Genomic DNA, 22,046 nt, shown 5'->3' with positions numbered 1-22,046 from the left:
CATTTGTAGGATGATTATTAAATTTTGGAAGTAATTTTTTTTCAAAACCGCTAGCTGTAAATGAAGATTTCATCTTTTCATTTAATGTTGCCACGATTAATCTTCTACAGGAAACACAAATCGTTAATGAAGTCTAAATATTTTTTATTCAAATACGGAACTTTGCAAGACTTTTCACCAAATGTTTTTAAAGAGTGGCTAGAAGTTAAAGAAGAATCAAACAGTGAAAGATTAAATGAATATTTTTACTTGATTTATATAGATGGGATAGTTGTACACTGACCGTGTCTAATTAGCAGCATAATATGTGAAAATCAATGCCTAAAATATAGGGTGAATTATGTTATATAGTAATTTGTTAATATATAGCATAATAGCAATATTATATATGAAGAAATACAGAAGAGAATCCATATATTAGTTACCTAAATTAGAGGATTATTATTGATTAACACACGCACACAATTAATACTGAAGCAACATATAGAGTTGTACTAAGTTGTTACACATGGCAATAGTATTTTTGAGAATGTTTGTAATGGCGACATTTTGGCAAAATCATTCATAGCTTGACACATATGACAAATGTACTCAGCTTTATATAGATATATATAGATAACCCTTTGTGTTTTGATTGGAATTAATTATTGAACATGAATGTCAATATTTTATCCATCCGCACTACCATAGAAATCTCATAGATTTAGCATAAAAAGAAAAAAAATGTATAGATTTTCGTCAATCTGTGTTATATTTTGACTAACAAAATCTCGCATATCAAAATCTTATTGTTCTCATAAATTAAGAGCATAATGTCTGTTACGGCAAACCAAGAATCTGACTCTCATTCTAGCTTTTTTTAAAAAGAAAATATTTATGATTTTATTTTTTACATGAAAAAATTATTTATATGTGTAATATAATCGTGTTATCATGCATATGATTGTAGTATTATTGGAACTTATCTGAAATCATCAATCTTATATGGACAAAAAATTAAGGTGAACAATATAGCGCATTATACGACTCAACTTTTATCGATAATTTGAAAATAATCATTATCTTTTTTGTTTTTGCAAACTGAATAATTATATTCATGAAACTTTAATTATTATTATCATCCATGTATAAATTGAAAACAAAAAGGTAGTGTACATATAAATAACATATACACATGCATGAGTTGTAATTCATATAAGTTTTTACGCAACTCCATATTTACTCCCTTCAAATATATTCACTAATTCAATTGAAAAAACAAAAAATGTAGTGTACATATAAATAATATATACATGAAAGTATAATTTGTTGTAATTTAAATAATTTTTTTTTGGTTGCTGATAAAGGAGGGGCTAAGCCCAGTAAACAAAAGAGAGTATATGCATCCATTTTTTCTGTTTTATTTAAGTTTAATTTTACTCGAACATAGTACATATTTTTAAGATTTACTAAACATAGAATAACACACATAATTTTATTTCCAATAACGAACTGCATATTGATTAACGGTAAAGAATCGGCAAATTTCAGAGTTCCGTATTTGAGCATGTCGTAAACTCCAATCTATGAATAGAACTGTTTATTTTTTGTTTCGAGTTTGTGTTTGTAATTGAGTATGTGTCTTCGAAAAATTGATTTGAGAGGATGTTATGTCGTATAATTTTTTATGTTATTGTATGTAATTTTAACGTTTGGTAAGTTCTTGATTATGAATCTTTTTGATTGGATCTTTTTTATTGGCAAGTTTATATGATTGAATCTTATATGAGTTGATTAGTTTTAAATTTGATTTGATTGATATTTTTATTTTGCCAAGTTTATGCATGGAATTGGGGTTGATTAGGTGGCCAGAGGAGCATTTAAGTAAATTCAAAGGGGGACACCATTGCTCCCCCTTGGCTTGTATAATAGAGATAAATTTAAGGTGGTCAAATATACGGGAAGTTGTTTAGGGTTTATGAATTTTGATGTTGTAGTGCAATACAAATATGATTAGGGTTTTTATAGTGCAAACTTAAACTCAGTGTTTTGAAAAAATATGTAATATAATTTCATAAAATCACTATTTATCATAATAAATATTGATTTAATCAATATCTAAAATCACGTCTTCCAATTTAGGTATGATTTTGATTTAGGTGATCAACTTGCACATGATAGAACTAGTAGAAAAAAATGGAAGGGCTGCGGTTAGAACAGCCCTAAGGGCTGCGTTTTTGGCCAGCAGCCTTTTCCGTAGCAGCCCTTCACTAAAACTGAAAGGTTGCGTTTTTAAACTGCATCCCTTCACAACGAAGGGCTGCAGTTGAGGCCCAAAAACACAACCCTTCCAATTCGGAAGGGCTAAGATTTTGGGCCTCAAACGCAGCCCTTCTTTGTACAAAGGGTTGTGGTTTTGACCATAACTGCAACCCTTTTGACCCAAAAAAAAATAAAATTTTTTTTTTGCCTTTTTTTTTATCAAACAACATGATTATATGTATAAACAACATGTTGTTGATATCCCTCAAACCACGTTCATTCGAACAAGGAACAGATGAAACAGGATTAACAGATTCCAATAAACCAAAAACGCTATACTTACCCTTCTGAAATTACATGAATTCATCAAAACAAAGATGAACAAAAATGAAAAAAAATGAACGAAAATGAACAAAAATGAAAAAAAACAAACGAAAATACAAAAGTGAAAAATTATAGATTTGAAAAATTACATGAATTCATAACAAAGATCAAGAAATTATAGATCTGAAAAACGAAAAATCTATCACTTGTTGTTGTCGTTGCCGGAGTTCGACGACGAAAAAAATGGTCGGAGTTCGACCCGGAGAAGGACGAACGGAGAAGGATCCGGAGAAGGGCGTCGCGAGTGCTGGTGGCTTTTTTTTTTTCAGTAAAGGCGTAGGTAAAGCAGAGGCCAAAAACCTACCCCTTTCATATCTACAAGCAAGCTAGGCCCTCAATCTTTTATCTCAGAGTAGGGTTTTGGCCCATTAACCAAAAACGAATTTAGGGTTAACATTTATACCTCTTCTGTAGTACAGCAGAGGACAACCACGGTGCACGTTTGCTTCTATCGCAACCGTAGTACCGCCGTAGGGTTTAGAGTGGTGGAGTTGTTTCTGTAAAGGTGTAGGTAGGAGAAGGGCAATGAGGACAACCATGGCGCTGTTTCTGTAAGGGCAACCGTAGTATCGCAACCGTTGTTTTCTCTTGTTTCTGTAAGGACGTGAGAGAGAAGAGTGAGGGTGAGAAGGAGGCGTGAGAGAGAGAAGAGGGAGGGTGAGAAGGAAGAGAGTTTAAATTGTGAGAATCCCTTAGCCCAACAATTCTTGTAAATTAAAGTTATTTAAAAAAAACCCATAAAGTGCTGCGTCTTTTAAAAAAACGCAGCCCTTTATTACTTATAGGGTTGCGGTTTTTGCATCGACCGCAACCCTTTATTACTTATAGGGCTACGGTTTTCGGCTAACCGCAGCCCTTCACTATTAAGGACTGCGTTTTAGAAAAACGCAGCCTATTGCACCACAGCCCTTTCGTTTTTTCCCCTAGTATATTGTAATTGATTGAATTTCGCATGATTAGAGGGGGGTAAAAATTTTCGATCATTACAATAGATAAATGAGTGACATGTGGAGATTTATCCTAGTTGGGCAATGTTTTAATTGAAAAAATGTCATGTAGGATTAATGAGAGTGAAAGGCTCGAATTTGAGAGAGAATTCGTTCGAACAATTTTCAAAGTGGCATGTAAGATTTAAATAAAGTAAGATTTATTAATATATATAGTTTTTAGAAACTTTGTTTATTTAGAACAAATGATGCAATTATTAAACTCGTCATAAAAATCCATGTTTCTTTTTCTAAAGGATCTAGAAAAATGGATGCATAGAACTAGAAGTAATGGGGAAAAAGAGAAAGAGGTTCTTGAAAAGGGGGTAGTAATAGTATGAAAAGAAAAAAAAAACAAAAGAAAAAGGGGAACATAGAACTAGAAGTACTAGATAACAGGTATCAGAAAAAAAAGAAAAGAAAAAAGCAAGGGTGGATGATAATATAATACTGCTGAAAGACTAGGTCCAAAACTCAAAACTTTTAAAACTACCTGCCTACCTCTAACAAAAGAAATGACTCTATCAGCAATAAATAAATAGAATCAAAGCATTCATCAATAATAGATTAATCATATCAAAGCAAAAAATACGTTACTTTATTTTTTTTTAGGTTAAGTTATACGTTACTTACAATGTCATTTATTAACACTTATACTATAATATTATTACTAAATTTTTAATGGACCAAATTTCTAATAATTTATTATAATTCCATACTTATTATCTTTAAAAAAGAAAAAAAAATTACACAATAATCGACTGTAAGAGAAAACTGAGTAAGGACGTGTTCGGCACAAGCTTTTTATGTAGCTTTTAGTGTCTTGACTCGGTTAAAACACTAATTAGAAAAAATAATAGTACTTGGCAAGGTAGTGGTGTGTAAGTAGCTTTTAGTGGTATAAAAATTACACAATACTACTAAAACACTTTTTTTTTTTCCCTTCAAGTAGTATTTGTTAAAAGCTACAATTTGTAGCTTTTAGAATAGCGTTTAGTGGTGTATAGATTATATGTTAAAGTTTTGTTGCAGAACACGCCTTATATCTACTAACTATATAAAAACTAAATCACTCAAAAGCTAACTATATAAAAACTGATTATATGTTATTATGAAAATTGATCGTATTATAAAAAAAATCACTATATTAAATAAAAATTGAACATATCAAATAGAAACGAACTATATCATATACTACCTCCGTTTCTTTTTAATTGTTACACTTACACTTTTCACGCATGCCGATGCACTACTTTGAGCCTTTATATCTCTAATTTTGTATTTGTAAAAAATATAAAAACTACATATTAATAAAATAACATACTAATACGAATCTAACAAGATCCCACATGACTATGTTTTTATTCACGTATGAATCACAAACGAGGGTCAAAGTGCAATTTGTAAATAGTGTAAAATGTCAAAGTGTAACAATTAAAAAGAAACGGAGGTAGTAATACCCAATGCACAAGTTCTTATTATATGTCGTCTCCATTCAATTTTTTTTTAATCATTTTACACCACTAAGAAAACAAAATAATAATACTAAAACAGCCAAATCTAATTTCCCACTTTTCTTTTTTCTTTTTTCTTTTTTCTTTAAGAAATCTACTTCTATTCTACGGTGGGTAAGTGGGTAGGGTCGGGTTATCAGCACGAGAAAATCTCACCTTCCTCTCTTTCCCGCTTCTTCCTCCTCTTCAAATCTCTCTCTCTCTCTCTCTCTCTCTCTCCTCTCCTCCTCCTCTCCTCTTCACACTTTACCATTTTCACAAGAAATTCCATCCAAAAGAGAGATTGGTATACAGCAGGAGAGAGATAAAATAGAGCGTAACACTTAAGAGTAAGAGTGAGAGAGTGAGAGAGTGAGAGAGTCAGAGTAAAAGAGTAAGAGTGAGAGTGGTATGCTTTGAATGCATATTAAGCTTCAACTATGGACACACCAGAGAGAAATCAGATCGGAACACCCATTTCTAAAATGGAGGTTTTACATCGCTACTTTGTTCTCCTTTTTTACACTTCTAATTTTTCCCCCATTTTTTTTTTCAAATTTAGGGTTTTATTTCTTTGTTACTTTCCTAATTTGTTTGTTAAGTGTTGACTTGATTGCTCCATTTGTGTCGTCATCATCGTCTCATCTTGCATGTCTCTGATTCGCCTTCATTAATCATTTCACTAATTTTATTATTTTTACGAAATTTTGCTTTCTTTGATCAATAATAATGGTTTTTTTTGCCAATAGATCATTAATTCCAGATTTTATTTTGGTTCAAATTTGGCATACTCTGGCGTATACTGCTCTTTTCCTTCAATCGAATTGGTTTATCTTAAAGTTTGAGTAAATTGATATGATTCAGTAAGAACAAATTTTAGTAGGTTGATTTTATGGTATCACATTTTGCAACTCTGTATGGTGTGGTTTACTTCTTCTGTTGTGGCGTTTTGCTGGAAAAGCTCTAATGTGAATTTAGAAATGGTCTGTTTACTGTTATAGTTTAGAGGCATTGTGTTTGTTTATGGCTAGAGTCTCTGTATATGTTACTACAAGCCACTTGTTTTTTTTTTTTTTGATTTGATGGTTTCTGGTCTTCAAATGTGCATAATATTCGATTTTTTCAGTGTTTTTGATGCATATTTATGCATTATTTTTTTCATGCAGGAGTCTCCTTTTTCCAGCTTCATCAACAATTTATCTCCTATCAACCCTACAAAGGCGACACACGTTTCTCAGACGTTTAGCTCGCTTAGTTTTACTTCACCTCCATCTGTTTTCACTTCACCTCATGTGAGCCTTCAGAAGGACTATAAATTCTTGAGAAGGTAAGATTACTATAATTTTTAAGGTCTTTGATTCAGCAGCATATAGTTTGTTTTTCATCTTTTTTTTGACATTTGTTCTTTTTCTTCACTCATTGTCAAAGGCATCAGGTTTCAGATCTAGCCAAGTCTCCATTCGCTTTAGAGGCAGGGAACAAAGATTCTGTAGCTAAAGAGGTTGTCAGCTCCGGACATCTGTCTGATAGTTTGGAAATCGTGCAAGTCAGAGGGGAAACGGCTTCTGGTAGTGAAGATTCTGCCAAGCCACTCGAAGAGAATACAGATTGTGCAAAAGAGCTACCAAGGGTGCTCAAGTATGACATTGGAAGTCCCCGCTGTAAAACAGCAGTGACATCGTCTGGCAATGAAACGAATTGTGAGCCAGATGCATCAGCAGCTCTTGTTCAATATGTCCAGGAGCCTTCTGTCAGGGGTTCTTTTGGGACGGAATTGAATTCTCAAGTGATGAACCATGATAATGAAGAGACATGTGATTGGCAGAGCTTGATATCTGGTAGTAGTGATTTATTCATTTTTGATTCACCTAATATAGCAACTTCAAAAGAGTCGGTGCAAAAATCAGAAGAAAAAGAAACAAATGTTTTTACATCTCTTTTATCACGCTTTCCACATGATGAGGCATTTTCTATGCAAACTACACTTCATGATGGCTCCAGTAACTGTAATGAAGCATATGAAAGTATAGAAAATTCAACTCAACCAACAGAGGCTCCTGAATTGAAGCAAATGGAGCAGCCGCCAGAGACTCTGGAAATTTCCTCTGTTAATGAACTTCTTTGTGGTGATTCTGTTGGAAAAAAAGGAAAGCAGGTGAGAAAAACCTACCTGTTTGCTCATAAAATACTTCATATTTTTCTGGACTATGTATGCTGTCACATTTAGTTGTCTTCATTCGTAACCAGTTGACCACATCGAAAATATTTGTGAACTTCGTATTCTGTTTTTCTTATTCTTATTCTTATGTGCTTGCTGGCTAGCTACCTTTTCTGCAGTTGGAAATGATAGATGTGTACACCTTTATATCGACGTACATGCTCCCTAGGTTGACGTGTCAATCTTAGTTCAAATGCTCAAATTGCTACAAATCTTTTTCTTATGTCCAATTTTCAGTAAGCATTTGGATACAAGACTTTTGTCTTTGTTCTTGTGTTCAGATCACCTTTTAATTTCTGGATTACACAATTTCTAGAATACAATTTACAAGGCTACAATCCATATTTGCTCTATGTTTGCTGTCCTTACATCTCTTTGTGTACCTTTGCTCATACAACATTGTACGTGGTGTTTTATCCTTGCATGCCTTTTTTTAGGGTCGTAATTTAGTTCTTCCACAACCTTTTTCTTCAAAAAGAATGGAGAACTCCTTTTAAGCAGGTTCATGTTTTCTGCTTGCAGCCTTTCAGTAATTTACATCGGGGATTGCGACGGCGGTGTCTTACCTTTGAGATACCAAGAACTAAGAAGAGTATAGATAGTGCTCTATTCTCCAGTTCTTTGTCTTCTCTTCAAAGTGAGGAGAAACCTTTGTCCTGCATCAGGCAGCCCATCACACCCGGAAATGATTCTTCAAGGCGCATTCTGCCAGGTATAGGTCTGCACTTGAATGCGTTGGCAGCAGCTTCAAAGGACTGCAGCAACCCCAACCAGGAAATTATTTCTCCAACTGCTCAGGATCCTTTCATGAAATCATTAGATTCATCCTCTCTCAGAAAAGATGAGGGTCCTGCTGAAAATGTAGCTGAAATTGCAGAAAATTCTTCTCAGGCATCAGTATATGCAGCTATCGAGGAGTTAAATCCAAATAGTCCGAAGAAGAAAAGGCAAGTTTAGTATTCGTAATTTGTGATTTCATAATAACTACTACAAGGGCTTGCATTTGAAGCTAGAGCTTTCTTATTGATGTTCTAAACCAATCAACAGGCGCAAATTCGAAACTATTGGAGAAGGAGAATCGTGTAAGCGTTGCAACTGTAAAAAGTCTAAGTGCTTGAAACTGTAAGTTGCTCCTCATTCTGGTTTCTAAGTATTTCTTAGGATTACAATTGTATTATAAATGTAGCCTAGAAAATATTAAATTACTTTTATGCATTTAAATTAACTATGACACTACAACACTGCCTGAATTTAAGCTCTATGATATAGTTGCTATAATACCAATAACATGTCATCTATTGGTTTTGTTGTAAAAAATTTTGTGCCATAATTCTGCTTAGGTCTGTACTTCCAGTTTTGCAGATTGAAGAACTTAGTAATGTGCACATGCTATGACAGAGAAATGTTTCCAAAATTTTGATATCATTGAGAAAGCTGGATTTGTAAACAGGTGGAAAAAGGTGTTTTTAAGTAATGGTTTGAAGATGATGAAGGGGATGGTTTTGTTTATCTCCCTTCTCATCAATCTAGGGTAGCTGCACGTATTTAACAGTAGATGACTTGTTTTGCTCTAATTAAATAAATTGATTACGTCTTATTTTCTTCCTTCAATCTCCTATTTTCTTATTCTTCGGATAATTTTGAGGCGGTAGTTGGAGCATCATTTTGTTATAAAGCTTCTAATAACTTCTCCATGCTAATACATAGCTTATTATTGTACAAGAAATTTATGACATTTTGCTTCTAATATATGCTTGAAGAGCAAGAATCTGAAGTGACAACTGGAAACTGCTGTAACTAAACTACTCACATCATCCTTAGCTTTGACTATTCTTTCTGGGTGCAGTTATTGTGAATGCTTTGCGGCTGGTGTTTACTGTGTTGAGCCATGTTCCTGTCAAGATTGCTTTAACAAGCCAATTCATGAAGAGACTGTTCTTGCAACTCGTAAGCAGATCGAATCTCGTAATCCACTTGCATTCGCTCCCAAAGTGATCAGGACAACTGATTCAGTGCAAGAACTTGGGGTAAGTAAAGAAAATAATGAGGAAAAGCTCCATTCCATACTACTTTTACCTAGCCTGTTTTGTGACTCAATTATGGTAATCCAAACAGGAAGATACAACTCGAACTCCTGCTTCAGCTCGTCACAAACGAGGATGCAACTGCAAGAAATCAAATTGTCTGAAAAAATATTGTGAATGTTATCAGGTTCTTCCCTTCGCCTCATCTTGATCAATTTTAATACTTGAGTAGCATGTCATTGAAAAATTGTTTTTTGGTTGTATAGGGTGGTGTTGGATGCTCCATTAATTGCAGATGTGAGGGTTGTAAGAATGCATTTGGTAGAAAGGATGGTGAGCTAAATCATTCTATGATACATCTGTGCTCACATTATATTAGGTTTTTCTTAACAAGCAAGTGAGATTAGCCTATGTTTCTTGCTAATTCTACTGAAAACTCATATGTCAGGGTCCACTATGATAGCAACAGAAGCTGAAATAGAAAAGTTACAAGCTTCTGAGAAAAGCATAATGGATAAAAGCTCAGATATTCACCGATCCCATGATGAAGATGACCAACATTCTGAATTTTCCATCCCTCAGACACCATCTAGACTTTACAGGTTTGATATTCTTAATCTTATTCAACTGCGCATTACAGCAACAAACTATAGAATCATATATGGTGGGCTTATTGGTTGTTATGTGGTATGATAGGCCATTAGTTCCATTAGCAACTTCATCGAAGGGAAAACCACCAAGATCGTCTTTAGCGATGAGTGGTTTATCCTCTTCTTTGCATCCAGTTGATGGACCAGGAAGATCAACATTTCTGCGATCTCAATCCTGTGCTGAGAAGCATCATCACAGTGTCTCAGTAGATGAAATTCCTGCAGTTCTTCAAAACACTAGTCCACCAAGCAGTGGTTTGAAGACTCTGTCTCCAAACAGCAAGAGGGTATTATCTCCTCACAATGCAAATGGGCAATCCCATGGGCTTAGGAGCAGCCGTAAGTTGATCCTGCAATCTATTCCAGCATTTCCTTCGCTCAGTCCAAGACGCTGAATGCCCAAGTTGCCGTGGAAATCTGGTATGAAGCACCTATATCATCTCTATCCGGAGTTACAAGTGCTAATTAATGCTACAGTCCTTTCTCTCTATTTAGTAGCTGTATAATATTTCTGTTATTCGTTTTCCTTTTTTTCATCCTTTCCAATTCTTTGCTGGTGAAATCCTTTTCACCCCTTTCATAATGCTTAAATTCGAAGTAGGATCATGTGAATGTTTTAGATTATTCTAGTTCTAGGATTATATATATATATAATATGTGTGTCAATTGTCATAGCCCAAGGGTAGTTTAACCCGAGGGCCGTTTAGCAAATTATTGTAATCATATTATCTTCATTTTATACAGTTGTAATATATGTAACCCAAGAACTAACAATAACTAAGCATTGACACTTTGTTTAACTAGCGATCATGGAGGAAAGGTTGGAGATGTAGGTAGAGGGAAGTTGGGGAAGGGTCTGGAAGGAAAAAAAAAAAAAAGGAAAGGCAAGAGAGCTTGAAACTTTTTTCCAAATCTGTTCAAACACTTGTAGAATTTGGTTTATTTAGAGTGGAAGGATTTTTCTTTTGCCATTTTACTTTTAAGCTAGAGATGTCAAAAATTGACCCAATCCATGGGTGAACTTGCACCAAACTTGTTATGGCTCGAAAGAGTTAGGTGTTTAACCTAACTCATTTTGAGCTGAAGTCAACTTTAAGTCTCTAACCCAGTTCGATTTAGGAAAATCAAAATTGGCCGTGCTGATTTTATTTCAATTTGAACCAAGTTGGACCAGATTATCTTATGATGTAGACTTGATCAATACTCGACTCAGAGGCTGTTGTACATATTTCAAACTAACCAAAATAAACCAAGTGTATCAAATTCTTAAAGAGAAACCAAAAGTGGCACAACTATCATGAAACTAAGGGAGAACTATGTGATTAAAAATTGAAATTGTAGTTGATTAGTGGTTAAACACTCACATTTCGTGTCAAAGGTCTTGTGTTCGAGTCTTAGTAACTACACATTGTTAATATTTTTCTCACCAAAAATATAAATGAGTCATACACCCAAAGGTCATCACGCAACCGTAAGTGACTAGTAAAAGGATTGAGAACCCCATGTAACAACAAAGCCACCAAAAAACAGCAAGTAGTTAAACACAACTAAGAGCAAACCATTATTAAACCTATAGTAGGGCGTTGTGAAGCGCATCAAACACTCAAAAGTAGCATATGGGTTATATCAATAGCATGACAGCAACCAACAAAATCAATATAAAACTATAAAAATATAGGATGTCTTAAATACTTGGGAAGAGATATGAAGGACAAAAGAGCAAAATTAAGTATTGCATCAATAAAATATAAAAAATTACTTATTAATGAATATAAGCGTAGTCGATATCACAACTATTTGGGCTAATTAAAGGATCAACCCAATATTATAAGGGAGCCTACCTCTTAAACAAATAGGTAGTAGCAATTGGTCCCACCATGAAGTTAAATCAAACTCAGAGGCTTAGGAAAGTTCTCAAAAGGTTGGGAAAATATGGTTACATTAAAAGGCAACAAAACCACTTCTCGAAGAAAGACCCATCTCCTCAAGCTTATCTGTCTGGGAATTCTCAGCAGTATAAATAGCACTAGTCTCATCAATGAAAAAATATTCAATTATAACCTACTAAAGTTAGAGCATCTCTCTTTATATTGATCTCTTTCTCTTTATACCTCAATCACATCTGACTTGAGCGTTGGAGGGGAGATCTCGGAACAACCCTCGGGGTAGTCTAACCTTGTTTTGTAGGATTTCGGTGTACGCGTTATTGGTGTCCGCATCAAGTCTCTCAACCTTCAACAATTATTAATTTCTCAACCTTCAACACTCATAAATTTCTTAGACAAAAACAATTTGGTGTCGTCTATGGGAAGTTACAAAAAGAGTTACTTCGCTACCACTCAACAATGGCCCCAACCATGAATACACGGTCTCAAGCTAATCCAACTGCGAGACCCCAAACGTCTGGACAAGCCCAAGTGTCTCGACGAGCACAAGCATCCCACATTCATATTCCCACGGCACAGTCCCTCGACCCTAGGGATGAAGATTCCTATGAAAACCTTCAGAACCTCGAAGAGATCAGTCTAAACGATTGGGTCAGCTTCATCTACCTAATCCCCAACCCATATCTACAGTAGACATCACTCTGATCGCTGCTCAACTCCAACAAACCCTTCAACGAAGTTTGATGGATATGATGTCGACCCTGCATAAATGACACCTGTTGCCAAATCCTCATGGAAAAGGAGGGACTCTGGTGCCGTCTCATCAGAAGGAGAACATTAACCTTCTCAACATGCATGGCCAGCCTAGCCGGCCAAGGTCAAAAGCAATGGAAGAAAGCCAGCAGGATCACCAAAGGTCCAGACATGAAGGGAATAGGCGTCACCAACCCAAGGACAAGTCCCATTGGCAGGGTGAAGTGATAGGTCCCTATTTTATATATAATTTTAGCCCATTATATTACTCTTTGGTACAAGTTCGGAGACTTATAATAGGTTTTCTTCTTATATTTTAACGTTTTAAGAGTTAAGTTACTTATGCAATAAAGTTGATTTAAAATATGAAAAATGAGCTCAATAAATTACTTGTTTGATTCTACTATTACTTACACATGCTAATTTGGTTACTTTAATATTTATAATAGTAGTATATTTTTACTATGGAAATATTTTGCTTTAGAACCCATTTAGTTATTACTATGTATTTGTTTTGTAGGAAAATTAGAAGAAGTAAGAAAGAAGAAACAAAAAGTAAAAGAAAAAAAAGGAAAAGAAAAGGGTGTTGGGCCGAGACAAAACGGCATCAACATGAAGCAAATAATAAAAAAAAGAAACCTAAAACTAAGGCTATGTTTAGTTCACCTGAAATTTTATGATCTGAACTTATCTGATCATCTGAACTTATTTTTTCTGATCTGATCTGAACTTATTTTTTCTGATCTGATCTGATTTGGTCTGATCTGATCTGATCTGATCTGAACTGATCTGATTTACAAGATTTTATCTTCTATAAAATATATTATGGCTATTATATTATTACTTTGTAATTCATTATTATGCAATACATTATAATATCTTCTTTATAGTATTACTATTATTATCATTTTATTTCTATCACAACTTTTACACAATTTTCATTAATAATAATAATAATAATTATCATTATTATAAGAACAATAATAATAATAATTATTATTAAAAATAATTATATAACTCAAGTCATTAATTTATAAGAGCACTTATACAATGTTTCACATTTTCCCTTAAAAAAAATATTTCACACTTGAGAAGTCGACAGACTCAACTCTTTTTTTCATATAAAATAAAATAAGATATACAAACAACTATGACTTGCGCATAAAGAAATAAATATCGTGCAACTTCAAATAGCTGAGAGATTTGGAATTCGGTAGGAAGAGGTGTACCGAATCTAATTATAATAATTTGTATCTCACACTTAGCTTATTTTGAAATGTAATCCGAACTTAGTAGTTTCGTTGTCATGGATTTGACTATCATATTATAATATTTCTTATTTTTGCGTCAATCTTATGTTCTTAACAGCGGCTTTTAATTTTCTATTATTTAATAACAACAAAATAACTTAATATAATATAACAATGACTTTATAATGGTAACAACAAGATTAATAATAATTACCAATATTAATAATTAATAAGTACAACAACAACAATAATAATCCTTTTGAACAAATGTACTAGTAAATAATAATACTCCTTTGTATTTTTTTTTATCTTTCTCACTTAGAATCTTGACACTATTCACAATTAGAGAAATCTTTTAGATTTTTCTCAATATATAAGAAAAAATATAGTCATGTGGGGTCTTGTTTGATTCGTCTCAATGAGTATTTTATTAATATTCAATTAGTATAATTTTTACTAATATGTAATGAAAGATATTTAATAGTAATAATGAGTTTTTAATATAAGCATGATCTGATCTGAACTGATATGATCTGGTCTGATCTGATCTGGTCTGATCTGATCTGATCTGGTCTGATCTAATCTGATCTGATCTGATTTGAACTTATTTTTTCTGATATGATCTGATCTGAACTTATTTTTTCTGATCTGATCTGATCTGATCTGAAATAAGCAAAAATAAGGTGAACTGAACATAACCTAAAGAGGGGAGAGCAGTTAACATAAAGGAGGAGCATTGGTCATAGCGGCACAGAAGACGAACAAGAAGACAGAGACCATACAACCAAATACAGACGAACGAGAATTCAACTTTTTTGGGAGTTTCTTCTGTTTCCTTTTCTCTAATTATTTCAATTGTTAATCTTTGTTTAATTATTATGTCAAATTTTAATTGTTCATTGTTATACAATTGGGTTAATTTAGATATGTGTTGCTAAATTTATATGTTCTAGGTTAGGGATGTAGTCTTTTATATTTCTATCAATGAATTGAATTTGTTGTTTGGGTTTGATTTATTATAATTGCAATTTGATAATCTTGGTTTGTTTTCATATAATTGTTTGACCAATTGATTATATGTTTAAGATATTGGATTATTAGCGGAAGTGAAATTTCAATATTAGTTCGAGGGATTATTAAACGTCAAGTAGTATAATTTTAGGAATTTATACACTTGGGGTGGTATTTTATATGAATTCTTGTTCTTAATGAATTTATATTAATTGTTGTGATCACGGAAGTAGACATAAGATTGGTATAGATATATGTTTTCTACCTTGGAAGTGGGGACGACATGTTATTGGTAAATTCGATCATTGTGATATACTATTTCAACCCTGTGACTAGTCCAATTTCATTATATAAGAAGCAAAAGGTGAAACCCGAACCTAGAACTATCTCTCATACTTATTAACCACTTTATTATTATTATTATACTAGTTTAATTATTAGATTAGCTTTAGTCTTAAAGTATTTTCACTGTATTTCGATCGTCTAGATAATATTATAGTTTCTTAAGTTGGTAATTGATTAGACTTCCTTGTGGATACGATACCTTGCTCACCCTATATCTACAGTATTTGACCCATACACTTGCGGTATTTTAAGGTACATTTATGATCGACCATGAAGCCACCCACACCTCGTCAAATTCACCAAGGGGAAATGAGGCGTAAAAGTCTAAAGATGCTCGACACTTCCTCAATGAAAAAACGCCTGAAAGAAGGGTGTGATGCCACATAGATCCTCTTCAAAAATGCATCTCAAAGAAAGGGTCATGGTGATTCGACACAATCCAACCCCCTCGGATCAACAACGGTGCCCTCAAGTTCATGGTCCCGTTCAACCAAGCAATCCTAGAAACCCCCAGCCCCAAAAAAAAAGCTCCCATTGAACCGTTCGCGGGCCTCACCGACCCAGGCGATTATATGGCAACATACAAGGCTTAAATGAACGTTCATACCAGTTGGAAAGTGACAGGCTAAAGTCGTATCACCTAATCAAAAATAACCTAAAGTCCACGAACTAGTAGTAAGGGAAGGCATGATCGAATCCACAGGGAGAAAATTATACTATTTTATCTCAACTCTAGTATTATACTAACGAAATCAGATGAAAATGGTTGATTTGCTGAACTAAGCGAATAACAGAATAAAATACGAGGGAATAAATCAATTAATAAAGAATTAGAATCACGGATCACTACGCATACAAGTCGGAAAATCAGGGACGAATAACAACTACCTAATAAGTCAATTTATCTAGGGCACATGTAATTTCTCTAGAACATTACCTCCATCAAAGATCATCTAGCTGCTCTCGCATGGTCAAAATGACTCTGCCTAATGATTGAAATTTTATACGAAATCTCTCCTCTTGAAGCAGATTCAGTATTGCGATAGTAGAAATACAAATCAGGCCTAATTTCTAAATATAGCATGAACGATTCAACAACAGGAAACAATTGAAATAGAAAGTAATTAGACTAATCTATCAGTCCCTCATTACATACATGAATCCCCCAACCCTAGAAATAAAACTACTCACTCATGTTTATGAAAACAATAATAAAATCAATATAATAATTCATACTTGGAATAGTTGGAAATAACTAAGAGATGAATCTAATCAATACTAGAGGAAGCAATAAAGAAGATTACCAAACTGAAGAACTATATTGAACTTGCAGATTATCCAAAGGTTTGATCTTGAATCCAAAACGAAAAGCAATAAACTAGGACTCTTGAATTACTTTCTAGAGAAAACTATGAAAAACAAGGGCTAAACAAAAGATAAATAATGGATGTCTTAGTAATGTTCTAATTCTCGTGTTTATACTAAACCTAACACATAAAGGAAAAGTAATACGAAATTAGCCCGTAAATCATTAAAATACGATTGACAGGCCAACCGCCTGATCGGCTCAAAATGTAAGACGCCTGATGCAGTTGAGCCGCCTGATTTTCTTCATCAATGCACACAACAACACACACAAGCACGCCCGATGGAATCGGGCCGACCCGCCTGATCGGGTTTGAACAACGAATTACGAACGTGCGAAGGGAGCCCGATCAGGCCCGCAACAAAAGAGCTTGTTGTCACTCGTGGGCGCCCGACCGGGCTTGGACGCTTTTCTTCGTTCTGCCAAGTCTTCAGTCTTCTTTTGCTCAAGGGTCCCGAAAAGTGTCCTTGGGACTTTGGAACTCAACATCAAACCTATCCAATCTAGTCCAGCGGTCATATAATAGTAGGAAATAAAGAAAAATTCTCTACAACCTGGAATTCGACACAAACTAGAATGCCACAGCTAGATGGAGAAAGTTATCATCAAATGGTTTTTAAGAGCACCACTGACATTCTTTTTAGCTTATAAGTACGGGGGAAAGACTCTATATAAAACCCATGACGTCAAACTCCCCCAAGCTAAACCTTTTCATGTCCCCAAACAAAGCACAACATGAATATGAATATAATTGATTCACCCCTCAGATAAGATATTCAGGCTCTAACATTTTTAAACTTAAAATCCTTCAAGCAAGCAAAATTAAAGTCCAGTTGCTCAGATCACCCTGACCACCAATCACCCAAGCAAACCATCAAATGCAGTTGCCCTACATAACATGCAAATCTTGAAAAGGTGCTCATCGAGGTGTCACTTCTCTCAATTTTGTGGCGAAAAAAATATGTGCCTGATTGCTTAGCTAACCATAATATCCCTTACCTCTGACACTCTCATGTGTTTAGGAAGGTATAATATCGCTCATCCTAATTAGGTCGACTCAAATAACAAACTTAATCTTCAACTTTGGCATATTGACTCAGTATAATTCTAATAAAGGCAATCAAAGATCATATCACAACATCAAAGTCATAAACGCCCAACTATCCAATATAACAAGTTAACTCATTTTTGCAAAGCACAATTTGGGGCACAAGGAAGCAACTAATCTATTCATATTCAACTCGTATTGTTGGTGTTCTTTTCAGCAACATTTTTTTTTTTTTTTTGTGATTTTTCATTTTTTTTGTAGGCAATTAAACTAAACTAATATAAAAAGTAATAAAAGAGAGATAAGTACTTACAGAAATCCTCCCCCAAGCTGAACGTGGCAATGGCCTCATTGCAACAAGGGAGAAGAGAGGTATGTATGTCAGTCATCCATGTGGGTGTCATCACCATCATCATCCTCCTCACCATGCCACCCCCACTATTGGATCCCTGCTGGCTCTAACTCGGGTTCCAAGTGTACCAAGATGGGTGTGGATCTGTTTAAGCAATTCGATGAAGTCTGCAGTAGTCATCGTGCGTGGGATACATAGCCAAATGTTGAGCGGTGGCCAGTGTATCAACATGCTGGCTAATGCTCTGGTTAGCTGCGGAGTTGGTAGTAATGCTAGACTCCATGTGCTGGAGCATGCTTATCATTGACTGAAAATCAAAAGGAGGAGCAACATAAGATTGGGGAGGGGGAGCATCAGAAGTAGAGGCACCGATATCATCAAAATGGGGTAGGCCACGGTGGAAGGTGCGCTAGGGTATCTCAGGGGTGGGGGTGGGAAAATCACTGCCAGCAATGGGAGGTGGTAGTGTGGTTGCCCGGGTCGAATTTTGGCTAAAGGGCTAGGCAACTCAGTAGAGCGCAAACCGTTTATGCACCACTGGTATTTGTCCCCAACCCTCTCTAACCATTGGAGGCGATCAAGGTACGCATAGTCCATGAGGGTAGGTCCTATGGCCTGCTGGTAACGAGTCTCATCAAAACCCGGGACTTTTCGAGTAAAAATAAAGAGCCACCAAAGTAGAATAAATGCTTATTGCTGCGGTCATTAAGTGGCCTATTGCGGCGGTTTTGACTGCGCAACAATTAAGGGGGCAGCAATACGTAATTATTATATTGTTGCGGTTTTAAACCGCACCAATATGTTAAAATATTGCTGCGGTTTCTAGGGAAAACCGCAGCAATATATTTATTTTATATACGAAACTTTGAGTATATTGCTGCGGTTTTTAGGGCAAACCACATCAATATACTCTATTTTATGATAAATAATAAGCATATTGGTGCGGTACAGGTGTAGGTAATTTTTTTTAATTGCATTTTGCAATTAAATTTGAAAATCAAAAAATCCTATAATAAAAGTAGCATGTTTTGAGTATAATCTTCCTAGTATTAAAAAGTTGAATGAGTGACTTTTCAAGTGACAAGTTCAATGGATATAACATCTCAAAATAGAGGATGAAAATAAGTTGGTCTATCAAAACTTATGGCAACTAAAATTTTACTTACAATGACTAATTACAAAAAAATATAATAAAAACAAAAAATATATTAAAAAAAAGAAACTGAAAATAAAAAAAACCTAAAACAACAAAAAAATACAGATCTAAAATAATGAAAAAAAAATGCAGAACCGAAAAAAATAGAGTATTGAAACCTAAAGAATAAAAATTATGAAACCCTAAAGAACCGAAAAAAAGAGTGTTGAAATTATGAACACTTGACTCTCGCGGCCGAACACCAACAAGTGTTGACGAACCAACGGTCAAATCTGGCGGACAAACCATCGAAACTGGCGGACGAAGCATCGAAACTGGCGGACGAACCATCGAATCTTGGTCGTGGTTGAAGTTCTGGCGGAGGAACGACGGTCGTGGTTCAAGCTTTGCCGGACAAACGATTGAAAGTTAAAACTCTGGCAGACGAACGACTGGTCGTGGTCGAGAGGAGGAGAGAGAGAGAGGAGGAGAGGAGAGAGAGATCTGGCGGAAGAACGACCGGTCGTGGTCGAGAGGAGGAGAGAGAGAGGAAGAGAGGAGGAGAGGAGAGAGAGAGAGAGAAAGAAAGGAGGAGAGAGAGAGGCGTGAGTGAGAGGAAGAGAGGCATGAGTGAGGCGTGAGTGAAGAGTTGCTTAAAACCCTAGGTCTAATTCTTTTATAATTAATTTTAAAAGTCTGTTGTTGCGGTTTTTTTGTAGGAACCACAACAATAGGTTCAAATAATAATCTTTTATATTATTTTAATATATTTTTGCGGTTCTTGCCAGAAATAGCAGCAATATGTTTGGTCAAATAATTAAAAAATTTTCAAACAAAATTCATTCAAAAAATATTGCTGCGATTTTCGGCCGAAACCGTAGCAATATGGTTATTTTATGTTTTTCCTTTACTTTTTGCGTGATATATTGCTGCGTATGGGTAAAACCGTAGAAATATTACCGCAACAATAAGCAATTATTCTACTAGTGTCATAATGGCACGAGAGGTCAAGGAACCGTCAGTTTGCCTCTTATGAAATGTGGTAACAATAGGCTCCATTTGGAGCGTAACATGGTGAGGGATATTGTATTGAAACTGGTGATGTGTCCCTCGGAGCATATAACTCCCTATCAAGGACAATTCACCCCCCCGGATCAATTGCCCTTCCACGTGCCTAAACAGTGTCTGAGACATAAACCGTACCGAAAGTTTGAAGATGCGCTGGTGGATGAATTTGGTGTTACAGTGTTGTAAGGTGAAGTTGTTATTATCACCCGTGATGGCATAGTAAGTCTCACAGTGGTGGTAGTTAGGAGGATATCTAATCTCCTCTCGGCACTGGACTCGAAGGATTCAAGCAAATTCCAAGAGGGCAGGCGACAATCCTGATTAAGTACTCGATATGGCACGTACGAGACAAGTCTAGTGCGGGATTTAGTGATCTCTAGACTATGGTAGAATTCGTAAACAAGCACAGGGTAGGTATTAACTTGCATATAAAAGAAAGATTCCATCCTTATGATTTTCATGAAGTCTTGAAACTCAGATGTTATACCCAACTGATTAAGAAATTCAATGTGAAGAAAATGGGTAGGAGTTACCTCGTGCCCTTTTAGGCGTTGAAATTTGTTGCGCTGTTCTTCCGACTTGAAGATGACATCCGAAAAGGTATCATCCCGCGGGATAGTCGGTGGTTGTTGTTGTTGTTGTTGTTGTTGTTGTTGTTGTTAGTTGAGACCCGATGCTAGATCCGCGAGCACACCTGCTCAAATTCATGGTGGAAACAAGAATATGAGAATTTCAAGTTTTCTTACTCACTTGAATGGTAGAAGGAAGTATATAAGAATTCCAAGTCTTCTCACTTACTTTAATGGTGGAAGGAAGGAGGAAGAAAATAGATGTGAGAGATGGAGTGAAAGAAAGTGAAGAGGATGGAGTAAGAAATTTGTAGGAGATGATGAGAGGAGTGTTTTTTTTGAAGATTGATGGAGCTTCAATGGTGGAAGTGGAAGTTGGGGAAGAAGGTGAGAGAATTTGGGGTTAGAGTTTGGAGAAGATAGAGAGGGATTGTGAGAGGAATGAGGGAAAGAGAGAGGATTGAGTGGCTTAAAGCAGCCCGCTGGGCGACGACATGATCGGGTGAAATCGGCTCGATGCAATCTGGCGTAGTTTTTTCATTCTTTTTATTGCCAGATTTGGTCGCGGGCCCGATTAGGCATCTTCGCTCGATGAGATAGGGCGGCCTACTTTGTTGTCCTGGAATTTGACGGAATGCTCGTCCGATCGGGCAAAATGGCCAAATGGATCGGGCAATTGTTTGTGTCCCTAATTTTCGTTGTGGGCCCGATTGGGAGGGATTGCTCGATAGGATCGGGCGACTGCCCAAACAGCTTAATTCCTTGGTTTTTGCGATCTTTGCAACTTGACGACAACCCAATGTGCTATGCCAATATTCCTGCACACATATAGCCTCATAAGGATGATTAATACTATCTCACTCCCTTACCAAAACTACAAAAATTAGCAAATCTAAAAAATAAAAAGAAAAGAAAAAGGAAAATCGGGTTGCACCCTAATAAGCACTGGTTTATAAAGGTCCCGTACGACCATAATGCCTCATCCCTCAAGAAGAAGAGGAATGGGGTTGGAGGTATAATTCCTCCACATATCCAACATGAGCTCCTGTATGATATAAATTTAAATGTTGGTGATTAACTTTGAACTTATCACCTGTTGCATTCATCACCTCAATAGAACCAAACTTGTTAACATTAGTGACAGAAAGTGGACCAGACCACCTAGACTTCAACATACCAGGGAAAAGTTTTAGTCTAGAGTTGTACAATAAAACCTTGTCACCAATAGAGAACTCTCCACTCAAAATTTTCATGTCATGCCATCTCT

At 35.5% G+C, this 22,046-nt stretch overlaps 1 protein-coding gene across 1 annotated transcript; it reads left to right on the top strand.

The window, feature by feature from the left end:
- The first annotated feature begins 5,172 nt into the window (after positions 1–5,172).
- On the top strand, positions 5,173–10,755 carry LOC104906904 (protein tesmin/TSO1-like CXC 2). Its single transcript, XM_010695733.4, has 10 exons — positions 5,173–5,595; positions 6,271–6,431; positions 6,533–7,259; positions 7,845–8,269; positions 8,370–8,444; positions 9,169–9,349; positions 9,438–9,533; positions 9,613–9,679; positions 9,795–9,948; positions 10,043–10,755. The coding sequence occupies exons 1-10, from the start codon at positions 5,545–5,547 to the stop codon at positions 10,389–10,391; spliced, it is 2,286 nt and encodes a 761-aa protein (XP_010694035.1). The 5' UTR covers positions 5,173–5,544; the 3' UTR covers positions 10,392–10,755.
- The last annotated feature ends 11,291 nt before the right edge of the window (positions 10,756–22,046 follow it).

This window comes from Beta vulgaris, chromosome 3 (genome assembly GCF_026745355.1).
Source record: "Beta vulgaris subsp. vulgaris cultivar EL10 chromosome 3, EL10.2, whole genome shotgun sequence".
Lineage (NCBI taxonomy): Eukaryota > Viridiplantae > Streptophyta > Magnoliopsida > Caryophyllales > Amaranthaceae > Beta > Beta vulgaris.
This window is presented reverse-complemented; position numbering and strand designations above follow the sequence as displayed.

Coding starts and splice junctions, on each gene's coding strand:
- LOC104906904 (XM_010695733.4), top strand. CDS start 5,545: ATGGACACACCAGAGAGAAATCAGATCGGAACACCCATTTCTAAAATG. Junction 5,596..6,270: donor CACCCATTTCTAAAATGGAG/GTTTTACATCGC, acceptor TTTTTCATGCAG/GAGTCTCCTTTTTCCAGCTT. Junction 9,350..9,437: donor ATTCAGTGCAAGAACTTGGG/GTAAGTAAAGAA, acceptor TAATCCAAACAG/GAAGATACAACTCGAACTCC.